We start from the raw sequence: 13,917 nt of genomic DNA, 5'->3' as shown, positions 1-13,917 counted from the left end.
ATCAATTTTCTGTGTTGGGGAGGAAAATCTTTTTTTAAACCACACTAAATTATCAGGTATACCAAAGTGTCTGTCTGTCTATCTATCTGTATATCCCCTGTTGAAAAAAACAGCATATGCTGGTTAGGTATGTTTTGAAGCATGGCAGCTGGTTTTTGCTGGTCCTTAGTTGGTCATGAGCTGGACCTAGTTTCTTAGGACCAGCTAAGGGCCAGAACTTGACCAGCTTAAACCAGCTCATGACCAGATGCAATGCTTCAAAACATACCTAACCAGTATATGCTGTTTTTTTCAGCAGGGTCTTCACCCCTGAGCAGTACTGAATAAGATTAACACACTCTGTTTCGTTTAGAGTCCTGTTCCTGCACAGGTTACAGAAATTCGAAACATTCCAGGAACATTGTGACAGTATTATTTACTGGTTGCAGTAATGCTGAAGTTGCACTGCAGTTTGGTTAGCACAGCTCAGCTACAGTCCCATGATAGCTGTGGTTAAATCCAGTCACACGGTTCTCATGGTTTAAACATGGTTCACTGGTGTGTGTGTTTTTGGTGAGCAGTGGTGATGTAATGATAACGGTGATGTAATGGTGTCAGGCTGTTTTGTGTTTTTGATGCTTTCAGCACATTTCAGGAAAGTAGGTGGGTAATTAGATCCAAATGAGGCCATTATGTAGATATTGATTACAGCGGAGGTTACATGCACTGCTAGATGTCTGCACAAGACACATACACACTACTTCAGCGAGCCATGATAACACTGTCCTTGAGCAAGATCAGGCACTGTGGAAGGTAAAGGTAGATGAATAGCATGCTTGGAGGTGTGTGTGTGTGTGTAATCATTTATACATGCATGTGTGATTTACCTCTGGGGTTTGGCATATGATTAGTGTTTTGCAGATTTGCTGTGGGAGCATGTGTGTTGTGTGTGAAAAGAAAACAAGACAAAAAACAGACCCTCAGCGTTTTATTTCACTTTATATTGTGGGTTGTTGCGTGCGGTACAGGAATGACTCTTATGAGAACTATTAAAAAGAGGGACAAATGGCTACATTTCTACAATCACAATTAAGCCTTTTGCGATTATGTGATCGCAATAATTGTGCACTTTAAATTCCAATATAATAATTACATCCGTTTTTATTATATAAAAATGTTTATAAGTCTCGCTTGGACCTTCTCAGATGGTGCTCTGAAGACATATATTTGTTAATTTTGAATGCACACAATATATCTGTTTGTCTATCGGTCTGTCTGGTTGTCGATGTATTTATCGGTTAGCCTGTCTGTCTTTCTTGTTGTCTGTCTATAATCTTTCTGTCTGGTTGCCTCTGCCTGTATATTTTTTTTGGCTATCTGTCTTTCTTTCTGTCTGTCGAAAGATTTTTACGTTTTTTTCAGTTCTGTTAATGTTTCTAAAATGTCTCCATTTCTCTACCAATACAGACAACTGGCCTCTCTCTCATTGTTTCTTCAAAATTGCAAAAATGATAATTAACGGGAGTGAGGCATCAGAATCGTTTTCTTATAATTCCAATACATACCATCTGTCCTTGATTGAAGGGTTCCACATTTACAATCCCAAGTGTATGGTATTTTGGATATGTGGATATGATATATTCACATTACATTCTGAAACAGGAGGAATAGAGGAGAGAAATGTGAGAGAGAGAAAGAAAGAGGGAGAGAGAGTTGAGGGGAGGGGCTGTTGTAACAGATGCTCTCTAATTTAAAGCTGGAACGTGTGTGTCAGTGGCGAGCTGGGCTGTGAAGAATAAACGAGGGAGAGAGAGAGAGAAGAGATAGAGTAGAGCTGTGTTATACAGCTTGCCCTGGCTGTATTGATTTGGATGCCAGAGACTGCGATAGAGAGACAGGAGTACAGCCACTTCTCTCACCTAACACACAAACATTCTGCGGGAACAGCAGAGAGAACTGGCCAGCGTCTATCTGCGAAAGAGTGAAATAACCAAGAGAAGAACTGCAGAAGCCAACTCTGATTGGAAGAAGAGTGTTTGTGTGAGACAGAGGCAAGCAGCGAAAAATGATGTGAGCGATGAAGAAGACAGACACGGACCCTCATGTTTGGACCGGTGGGACCTGGAGTGCAGAAAGCGAATTCTGCTGGATGTGTTGCTGTTTTTAACCCTCGATGCTGCTTCTGAACGGATTTGATGTGGTTTATGAAGTACAGAAGAAGACAGAAACTGGACCAAAGCTGCCTTTTGGATTCGTTTTGAACACAAAATGAAAGGAAGAAACTTGAAATTATTGTAAAACACAAGAGACTGAGGGGAGGAGACGGTTCGTGATAAAATGAATGGAAGAATTCGCTACGCTCAGTAGAAATGGAAATCCCGCCTTTCATTTAGAGGAACCAATCATCTTTTTGATGATCATCTTTACTCTTGAATATGCATCAGCTGGACCAGCCTGAAAAATACAGTTTTTAGTGTGATTGGAGCTAAATATTTATTTTAGTTTGTTAAATTATAGTTTGCAATTTTCACAATTTAGCTTTTTCCTGTATTCAAATCGATATGAGGTTTAATAACCAGAGGTGTTACCAAGATGGCCGACACGTGAACCGGAGTGATTTTGTAGTTAAATTCAGCCGAGCAATGCTATTTTCTGTCATTTTTGTGTGGGGGTGGCGAGAATGAAGGTCATTGTCCTTTGCCCTGCACTTGTCCCGCCCCCAACCACACCTATCCGCACCTTGACCCCGCCCTCTTCTGATCATGCAAGTGCTGCAGATTGTTAAGGAGCTGGTGTCGCCCTCTCGCCGCCGCGCCTGTGGACGTTTTGCAGGTGTGTATGCGAAACTGAGCAATTATGTTTGTGTGTGTGTGGAGTAATATTGTGGCTTTTAAATGCTCAGTTTGGTTAATAGCTTATCGCTGCTGCAGTTATTGTAGTGATTTGTGTTGTTTTATGTATGTGTAGGCGGTGAGGGAGTGAAGGACAAAGTTAAGAGTTGTTTTTTTGATAAAAGCTGCTTTGTTCTTTCATAATGTACAAAAAAAGAAAAAACAAACTAGCGCTTGACTGATACATCACCAAGGCCGATATATCGGTTGACATTTAGCATATGTTTTTCTGTTTGGCTGATTAGTGTCTGAAGCGGGGAAGAACGTTTGAATTAGGTAGAAATGTTAAACAATGAAAGTAAATGGTATAGGGAAAGTATCATACCATTTGCATTTCTATTATTAGTTATAGAAAGGCAAATGCTTTAATACTTTCTTATATCCTCATATATTATGTTTAATATTTCCTTCCACAAACCTTAAATTTTTTGAAGGCGTAACTTGATGACGCTACGTTTGAGCGCATAATCTTGGGACATGTGGTCTTCACCTAACAGTCAGTGGAGAAGAATCAGGATAGGACTCGGGCAGAAATCATGTTCATGGATGCGATCATTAACGTTACGGTTGTATGAAGCAGAGCAGGACCGAGTGTCTTGGGAGCTGAGCATGGCTGCTGGAGCGATTGTTAATATGAAGAGCAGAACACACGCCTTGCGAGCAGCGGGACTGTTATTATGGCATAGTCGCCGGCGGGATTTTTATTATGCCACAGTCCCCGGCGCCATGTCTGCTTTTCCGGTCATGAGTATGAGGTAACGCAGCTCTGTTTATCATATTAGATACATCTGAGTGTGTTGAAAATGACGTTACTCTGTGCGTTTGCTCGGCGGCTGCTATGACACTTGTTGCACACTGCAGTGAGAGTAAAGCGTTTCCGCAAAATAAAACCAGAAACCGGGGGTAACGGAGATATGACGCCATTGACCAGCAACTTCCTCACACGTCCCGTTTCCTTGGTTAAAATAGCAAAAATAAACCTTGGGAGAAACCAGGCTCAGTGGTGGTACCAGTTCTCCTCTGGCCATCATGCCGTGTCAGTGATGCAATTATTAGGTAGTTATATTCGAAAGATCGGAGTCATCACGTCGGAGACGGTATACTGGGATGTCGTGACGATAAGGCAATTATTAGATAGGAATATTCGAAAAGATCGGAGTCATCACGCCGGGGACGGGTTTATTGAGAATGCCGTGTCGGTGAGGGTTAGGGTTAGTGTTAATCAAAGAACAAAAGAAAAAGAAAATCCCTCACTGCTCTTGACGGAATAACTTTTGTAGCTTAATAAAACTAAATCTATCTTTAATTTATAAATTATGCCATGAAGACTTTAAAATAGACTTGTCTTTATTTAGTTTCTACATTAATTTGAAGATTAAATATATTAAAAACTTTCATGTTAGGTGCGATTAATCACAATTAATTACACAAAAGATTGACTTTTTTTTTGTATCAATTGACCAGCACACAAAAAATACATAATGCATAAAAGTATGTTGTGAACTTTGTTACGGTCCATCCGTGCGAATTGGAAGAAGACGGAATTGGGCTACTTTAACACTGTTGACGTGGGCTGTTTTTCATGTCCGCGGTTTTGAAGTGACCCCAATAATGTGATATAAAGCCCCAGTAATGCAAAATTTAGCGGAACCCCGCTAAAAACCCCCACAGATTTCCCCCCCGGTAGGCATATTTTTACCATGGGACCCCCTTGAAACGCGATTGGGCTAGTTTTGAGTAGCAATTGGGTGAGTTTTGTTGTGAAAACCTGGCAACCCTGGTTTAGCTCCTCACTGGATATGCACAAGCAACAAACCCAACTAAGATGGGATGTATCCAGTTGCCAGTTATGCAATATTCATTGTGTACTGTATGTAATACAGTCGGCTATCAGCCACTCTCGAAGATATCAGCCAACAGGAACGGATCTAAATTTAGTTAATTGTTCATTGAAAATCTTCTCCGCCATAGCTTTCAAAAGAGCATTGTGAACATCATGCAAATTTTCTCCTTTTGTGTTCTATGGAAGACAGAATGGTCAAATAGGTTTGGAGCGACATGATGTAAATGATGACTGAGAATCCCTCTAAGACATGTAGTGCAGCTTTTAAAGAAATGTTTCTATCTGTGTACGTCTATTTATGTGTGTCAGTTGCTTCGAAATGAAGCATCCACTCTTGTGAAACACAGCGACCTTGAATTATCTGAAGCCTGTTTTGCAGTGTTCTGTCTTCAATTTCAAAATGACGTGAAAATTTGTCAATCTAACCCTGAATTTAGCAATCCATGCAAGTCCCCTGCTAGCTGCGCCCATTATAGCTCATGTTTACATACTCGCATATGTTTACCGCAGGGGTTAAGGAAGTATAATGTGACATCTCTAGGTTTGTGTGAAATGAGTTATATCCAATTTGTGTTTGTATCCTATTCAAAAGCTATTTTGACATTTCATATTGTTGTTAACTTCCTCCTCCAGCTTCTCCATTTATCAGCCTTTCTTTGTGTTTGTATGCGTGTGTATGAAACTGGCACCTTTTGTAGACCATTGGATTCACACTGAAAATTCCTGGTTGACAATGTTGACTTATGTTGTTGCATTTCCAAACGTATTTCCTGTCATTTTCCCAGTTGCTTCCTGGCAGTTAGGGGCTGCGTCCTTTGCTTACTGCCTAATCTCACATCTTAGTAGTATGCAAGATGAGAATTAGTGCATCCCAAATCATGGTACATTGAAAATCATATCAATATCATATGCCCCTTGCATTAAGTGTATACTATTTTCGAAGCATGCTTTTTCAGCTAAAATGACCCACAATGCCCTGCATGATGAAAGAGGAAGAGTTTGAAATGGTTCTCTTTTGACTTTTTCAAATTTCAGAAACAAGAATGAATTTTAGTGTCATGAATTTTGCTTGATGGTAATGTGCAAACACTGATATCATGGAATAGATTAAAAGCATATAGCTGATGATTTGATTGGCTGTTCTTAGGTGAAAGAAGCTGATAATTGTATTGATTGAGAAACTCAAGTGGTTAGTCTCAGGTCAGTGGTGTAACAAGGATACGGCAGAGTAAATTATTTATCCTCTGCTTCCCTCTTATTCTATTTCTGGTTCTTTTTCCCCCGTCTCTATCGGTTCTGCTTTTTCATATTCTGCTTTTTTTCTTTTCCTCCCACACTACATTTTTACTACTAAGGAAAGCTCAATCAAAATAAAATATGGTAATAGAGCCAAAAGCTAAAATATGTTGTCATCTCAAAGGAAAACTGTTCAAAGGAAACGTTAATGAGGTCTTAAGATTATAGTTTATTCGTGTATAAACTTTGTCTCGGATGTTTCTCCTACAATTGCTTCGTAGAACTAAAAATAGACAACTGAGACAATCTATGACAGTATAATAGAGCCATAAAAATGTTCATAGCGTATCTCAGGTGATTTGGTATAGGGAGACTTTGAGAAATATTTGAGTCTTCTGATATTGACACTTGCCACACAATTGTAGCAGAAGTAAAAAACATTTAAAGGGATAGTTCACCCAAAAATGAAAATTACCCCATGATTTACTCACCCTCAAGCCATCCTAGGTGTATATGACATTCTTCTTTCAGACAAATACAGTCGGAGTTATATTAAAGAGTTATATTAAAAATGTCCTGGCTAATCCAAGCATTATAATGACAGTGAATGGCAGCCCAAAATTTGAAGCCCAAAAAAGTGCATCCATCCATTATATAAGTACTCCACATTGCTCCGGGGGGTTATTAAATGCCTTCTGAAGTGAATCGTTGGGTTTGTGTGAGAAAAATATCCATATTTATAAAGTAAAATATCTAGCTTCCGGCGGACCACCTTCCGTATTCAACTTATGAAGAAAGTGTAGCGCCTCTCACAGTTACGTCGACAGTTACGCTTTTTCCGTAAGTTGAATACAGAAGGCAGTAATATAATTCCGATTGTATTCGTCTGAAAGAAGAATGTCATATACACCCAGGATGGCTTGATGGTGAGTAAAATCATGGGGTAATTTTCATTTTTGGGTGAACTATCCCTTAAATGTTCCATACAGGGCACACAAAATACAAACCTTAACAAGAAATGTTTTCAGTCAAACTTTATTTGCTAAATATTGACAGACAGCCGGAACATAGCACGTCTTTCTTAACATTAAGCTTACGTTTATAATGTTTATATAACCCAATATCACTAAACACAATCCAAACAACATCAATCTGTTTTGGTTGAGCACTTGAAAATACTGCTTCATTTTCCTATAAATCATTAGAAAGGTCTAAAGTTTTATTTTAAAATATTACATTTTTATGAAAAAAATGTGAGTAGTGAGTACACACATGTGATCTGATGTCTCTTTCATTCATACTCCTAGCCGAAAGGGTGCCCTCACGCAGAAAGTCCACAAGTGAGACTTATAGAGGTCATAAAACATATGACGTTGCAGGAAATCTCTTATTTAGACAAAGGCATCTAGATATCGATGCAGCAGAATAAAACACAGATAGAGATGTTTGGACTGATGAAACATGAAGACAGTAAATATGGTTGCGACAATATATTGTTTATCAGTGTTCTTCTATACATCTTAGTATTTTCATAAGAATAAAGTATATTTATAATGCATTGCTAATCAGCATAGTATTGAATATTATAAAATACTGCCTCATTCTGTGATATGAAGTCACGTCAGAAGGAAGTTATTTCAAACACTTGACTTTAGAAAGTGGGTGTAAAAACCTCATTAAATGTTCTCTTTTGTTGGACAACGGGTTTGTAAACACTTCTCATTACAAGGTCGGAAAGATGTTTGGCGCATGTTGCTTTTTTAAATGCACATTATAAGTGACTCAAACTCACAGGGCTTGCAAATATGGAGCAGAATGCTGCGCTTGAATATGAAACATAATTAAATTAAAACGTTTAATTTCGGTTAATCGTGTAGCCCCAGCCTCGCAAACCCAAACAAGCACACAACAAACTCTCACTTCACACAAACAAGCGGCTCTGTCTCACACACATCCAAAACTGTACTTATGTCACACTGCGCAGCCTTGCTTTGGTATCTTGGCAAATATGCGCACATTTTTAGATATTGTTGAGATCTCTTATGAAACTATCAGAGACGCATGCTGAGATTTACTTAAGTAAGTTTCCATTTGCTCTACAAGATGCAACTGATATATGTAAGATATTTGTGTGTTTTATGTGTGTGTGTGTGTGTGTCTGTGTGTGTGAATAGGAGCTCTTGTTTGTTAGTCAGTCTGGTATGTAGTGTGTGGGTCTGAAGTGTGACGTGTCTCTGAAGTAAACAAACAGCCGTATTGTCAGAGTGTGTCTCGTTGCCTCCTTTCCTCCTTGCTGTCATCTTTTTCCACCATTCCTCTTTCTTTTCTCCATTTATTTATCTTTTCTCCTCGTTCTCTGTCTCTCATTTGTGTCTCATTTCACACAGAGTGATAAGAAACTGGATTTGCTTTAGTTTAGTTGACTTTAACATGGCGAGTTAAGAAAACTCATACGTATGTGAGTATTTGTGTGTGTGTTCGTCACACTCATGCATACCAAAAATCTGAATGGCAATACAGATCATGGAGAGATTGAGCCAGGTAAGATCCGATGACCTCATTCATCTGTCTCTTTAAACAACAACTCTATGGTATCATTACATTTCATTATGATGGCAGCTTTTATTTTATTTTTGAATAAACGAAACCGTTACAAATTGTTACAAACTGTTACAAGGACCGACTGTTGCAAATTGGTTTTTGGACACTTAAAAACAATAGGATCTGGGATTCTAGTTTGTATTTGCTACATAAAGCTGTTCCTTTATCTATTTATTAAATGAGAGTGAAAAATCTGGGTCTGTTCAAATATATGCCATAAAAGATGCAGACTCTACGTCATGTGGCGGGTTCTTGTTTGTTCTCACACGATCTTTATTCTTCAACATCTGCATCTGAAAGAAACATGTCACTGTAGAAGCATAGCTGCAATAACCACATGAGATTGATCTGTCAAATGTTCGAATTGTTTTTCGACTGTGTGCGCCCTTGTTCTCTGCTCCATCTTGTCTTTCATTAAGGATAAAATAAGGATGAAATGATGTATGAGTCAAGAGGAGAGAACAACAGACGGGAAATGAGCGTGTCACCAATCAGGCCTGACATTACAGTCACTCACTTGCACTCTGATGAGAGAGAGAGGGGTTTGAGAAAAAAGATGGAGGGAGGCAGAAAGCGTAATGAGTCTCTGCAGGCTGCAGGCTTCAGCACACACTCAATGTTTAAAATATTTGTTTTTGGCTTAAATAATGCATGTAAGGATTTGCTTTGTCATGATTGAGAACAGAAATACTATTGCAATTTTTTTTGTACACCATTTACTAACAACTAGTGTGAAGTAAATCAAATTTAGCATTATGTTTTGTTGGTTTGGTTGCTTTTTACAAACCAAGGGACAAGTTGAAATCATTTTAAAGAGTGTTGCTTTCTGAGCTTTGATTTGAACAGTACATCTTTTCCACCGTGGGCTGAACCTGACGCTGTGATTTGAATGATGGTTTGGTGTTTGCGGCTACATGCCGCCCATGTATGAGTGTGTCAGTGAGCTGTAATGACAGATGCTATTACAGGGTTGCGTGTGTGTGTGTCTGAGAAGTCTTAAAGATCCAGACCATTCATTGACTGTAAATACCACTCTTGAGTAAGATCTGGGTATTTTCGCAATAAAGAGAGGTGGGAAGATTGAGAAAGGCAGAAGAACATTCTACAGGAAGTGAGGGGAAAAAATAGAAATCAATAAGTTCCTAAAGTGTTGATAAAAATAGCTGGGGAATGTCTGCCTGACTGACTTCCCGTTAGAACTGTATGATTCTTTGTTAAATGGTGTCAGACAGTGTCAGCATTAGTGTGTGACAGAAAGCTGGACAGCTCTTGAATCTGAGTGGAATCGTCTGAAGGCAAGAGTGAAAGAACGGACAGAAGAACATGTGTTACTCTTATAGCGTCTGCACACAAGGGAGACTAGTGTGTGTGTGTGTGTGTGTGTGTGTGTGTGTGTGTGTGTGTGTGTGGTTTACTTAGGCTATGTCCTCAATAGACAACTGTCAGACTACCGAAATTGCTGTACTTCTCTCATTACGCAACATTCTTTCTTGTTATCTGTCATGTTGTTGTTATAGCACACAATGCTATGCCACTTTTTTATGAACACGGTACACTTTGGTTTCTTTGTTTTCTTGACGTTTTATAAATCAGTAGAGGCACAGATCCTTCTTTTCTGTTGTTAGAACTATTACATATGTGCGATACATATCTTTCCAGGGCTCGACATTAAGCCTGTTCACACGCTTTTCCTTCGGACAAGTAAATCTGTCATTCACTTGTCCGAGTAAAACATTTGCTTGTCCGGATTTTTTTTGTAAATATAATCTATACTGAAGCAATATTCTCATCAGTGTTTAATCAGCTTTGACATATTTAAATATGTATATTTGTCATATTTGTACCTTTTTATAAAGGGCATTTTTCCATAATCTTATTAAATATAGGATATGCTTCGGCTTTCCTTTTATATTCTTAAATTTGATCAATAAATTCAATTAGAATAAGACACTATAGACTGTTACCAATCAAATTAAATCATTTGCACTGAAAAATTACAACTGCATTAAATAATGTTATGAGATTTTTAAATATTTTTGAATATACAAATAAGAAATGTTGGAAAGATGAAACTAAACCACCAGTAGGTGGCAGCATGTGACCGTCTTAATGAGCGAGTCATTGAGTCGATTCAGTGAAACGGCTGAATCATTCAAGAATTTGGTGGTTGTTTACGAATAGGCCATTGAATCTTTGATTCAACCGATTCATTAAAACGCTGAATCATTCACTAACACACACTGTTGCTGTGAGATGGGTTACGGTTCTGCTGTGATATTTGTTTGGAACTATTTTCGCTGCTGAAATAGAACAAAAACAGTCCATATTGCTTCTAAAATGTAAGTGACTTAATGTTAAATTGTTTATGGAACTGGCGTATGAAATCAGTGTTATTTTCAGTCGTGATGGTATTCAGGAAAACACTCTTGTTAGTGTAATGTTGCTTAACTGTATCATATATTATAAATATAAAAAACTGCACAATTTTAACTGTGTATGTTAACTAAGTTTCTGTGTGTGAGCGGCGCTCATTTGTTTTCGATTTTCTCGAGAGGCTGCACGAGCCTCAACAGCCCAACCTTGTTAACGTCAGTTCGTTTTATATTATTATCCACTATCGATCTCCACTTACACAAACTAAATGCAGAATCATTATTGCACTTTGGTGATTCCCTAGTTATTTTTTGTTTTGACGTTTTAACCAGGATACTTGTCCGTCGGGCAAGTAAAATTGTTTTTCACTTGCCCCTTCAAAAAAACACTTGTCCCAGTCCGGACAAGCGGACAAGCGTTAATGTCCAGCCCTGCTTTGACTCTTAAAAATAAAGGTTCCAAAACTTTTTGGTTTTCGGAGAAATGCCACGGAAGAACCATTTTGATTCCCCAAAGAACTTTCACTGTACAGTTTCTAAAAAAAAGTTTTGGGAAAGGTTGGAAATGGAAAGGTTCTGTGGATGGAACTATGAGTTTGTTTTTAATTCTTGTGCATCAATTAAAGAAAGTTACAAATGAGTCCATAGAGGAGAAAATGGCCATGTCAAAAAACATTTAAAAAAAATTATATTGGGACTTAAGTTTGGTCTCATTTTAAAGAAGACCCATGGCAGATTATAGTTGAAGTCAAAAAAGTTATAGAGTTTATGAAAATGATTTATGAATAATATTGTATATAAAAATTATATTTTATGAAACCTGTTGAACTCTAAAACTGCTAGAAAATCAAAGCCACGAATCTAAAAAAAGCTGTGTTCCAAATTTAAGGTTGATATCTAAAAGAAATAAAGCCTAGAAATCTTAATTCTAGGCGCATAGCGACTCTCCTTTGGCTTGTGAGCTGGAAAAACCAAACTCTAGTCAGGCCAATCACATCGTGTTTAGAGTCGGTGGGCGTGCTTAACATAATGACGGCAGAGTTGCGACGGTTTCACGTGCTACTTGTAAACAAAGAAGCTGGTGAACAGCGGTCTTTCGAATCGGCTTTGGCCGCGACTCTGGAAGACTTGGAGTTAAGCTTTTCTTTGAGAAAAGAACAAAGAACGACACTGAAGTCATTCTTAAAAAAGGAAGATGTGTTCAGAGTTTTGCCGACCGGATATGACAAGTTTAATCTATCAACTAGCTCCGCTTCACCTTCTTCGTTGCTCTGGTTGATTGTAGCGCTATCCAATTGCGTGCAGAGGGAATTTGAAAGACAACCGTTTATCCCGCCCCTCGGATTGAGCCCTGCCGATGGTGTGTTCCCAGACCCAACATCTTGATGTGGATCTGGCTTGTCAGGCTTAAAGAAATGAGCTTTCAGTAAGATTTTGTTTGGGCGCAGTGCCAAATGTTCCCCATTAGATGCCAGCAAAACTTCACTGGTACACACAGCGGTTTGATTTGTGATTTGCAGTTTAGTTTTTTCTCTCTCAAATATTACAAGCACGCACACCCACACAATTTTTTTATTTTTATTACACACATACACACCACACTCTGATATCCATACCAACACACCCACACAGTTATAGCTGCATAATTTATCCAATTGGCTTTATAATATGCAGAAGCAGAAAACGGGACTAAAGTGAATATTTGCTTTATAGGCCAAACCTGAGAAAATGGTACCATCTGGTCAAAAATTGTCAACAGAATGAAAGCCTATTAACAAAGATTGCAGCATTTTATAGTTAAATGGGATTAAAAATTGCAGTATGCGGCAGTCCTGTGGACGAAAATGCCTTGTTGATGCTAGAGGTCAGAGGAGAATGGGCCGACTGATTCAAGCTGATAGAAGAGCAACTTTGACTGAAATAACCACTCGTTACAACCGAGGTATGCAGCAAAGCATTTGTGATGCCACAACATGCACAACCTTGAGGCGGATGGGCTACAACAGCAGAAGACCCCACCGGGTACCACTCATCTCCACTACAAATAGGAAAAAGAGGCTACAATTTGCACAAGCTCACCAAAATTGGACAGTTGAAGACTGGAAAAATGTTGCCTGGTCTGATGAGTCTGAATTTCTGTTGAGACATTCAGATGGTAGAGTCAGAATTTGGCATAAACAGAATGAGAACATGGATCCATCATGCCTTGTTACCACTGTGCAGGCTGGTGGTGGTGGTGTAATGGTGTGGGGGATGTTTTCTTGGCACACTTTAGGCCCCTTAGTGCCAATTGGGCATGGTTTAAATGCCACAGCCTACCTGAGCATTGTTTCTGACCATGTCCATCCCTTTATGACCACCATGTACCCATCCTCTGATGGCTACTTCCAGCAGGATAATGCACCATGTCACAAAGCTCGAATCATTTCAAATTGGTTTCTTGAACATGACAATGAGTTCACTGTACTAAAATGGCCCCCACAGTCACCAGATCTCAACCCAATAGAGCATCTTTGGGATGTGGTGGAACGGGAGCTTCGTGCCCTGGATGTGCATCCCACAAATCTCCATCAACTGCAAGATGCTATCCTATCAATATGGGCCAACATTTCTAAAGAATGCTTTCAGCACCTTGTTGAATCAATGCCACGTAGAATTAAGGCAGTTCTGAAGGCGAAAGGGGGTCAAACACAGTATTAGTATGGTGTTCCTAATAATCCTTTAGGTGAGTGTAGATAGACATAGAAAATAACATTATAATATTTAAACATAAATATAAAAATAAATACCTTAATGGCTGCAACAATTATAGCACAGAAATGTCATGTCGGAGTGGGATATGAGTGAACGTGAGCGGGTCATGAGTGGAGCATTTTGCTGGATTTTGCCGGAAATGCCATCATTTTTTAATATTTGTAACTCTTTGGTAGATTATACATTTATAATACATTACTACTAGTACTGTTACTACTAATAAAACCGATCTCTGGGGGCC

At 38.8% G+C, this 13,917-nt stretch overlaps 1 protein-coding gene across 2 annotated transcripts in view; it reads left to right on the top strand.

The window, feature by feature from the left end:
- Positions 1 to 13,917, top strand: part of usp6nl (USP6 N-terminal like) — an 83,915-nt gene that overhangs the window by 33,409 nt on the left and 36,589 nt on the right. Inside the window, exon 1 of one of the 2 annotated variants that reach the window (XM_079816444.1) lies at positions 1,752 to 2,811. The exons of the other annotated variant lie outside the window; for it this stretch is intronic. Coding sequence (XP_079672570.1) covers positions 2,742 to 2,811 — 70 coding nt within the window. The 5' untranslated portion in view covers positions 1,752 to 2,741. Of the gene's footprint in view, positions 1 to 1,751; positions 2,812 to 13,917 lie in introns of those variants that run through there. 2 annotated transcript variants of the gene reach the window in all.

This window comes from Gobio gobio (assembly GCF_949357685.1).
Source record: "Gobio gobio genome assembly, chromosome: 5".
Classification (NCBI taxonomy): domain Eukaryota; kingdom Metazoa; phylum Chordata; class Actinopteri; order Cypriniformes; family Gobionidae; genus Gobio; species Gobio gobio.
Note: the sequence above shows the minus strand (reverse complement) of the source record. Positions and strands in the feature narration are given on the sequence as shown.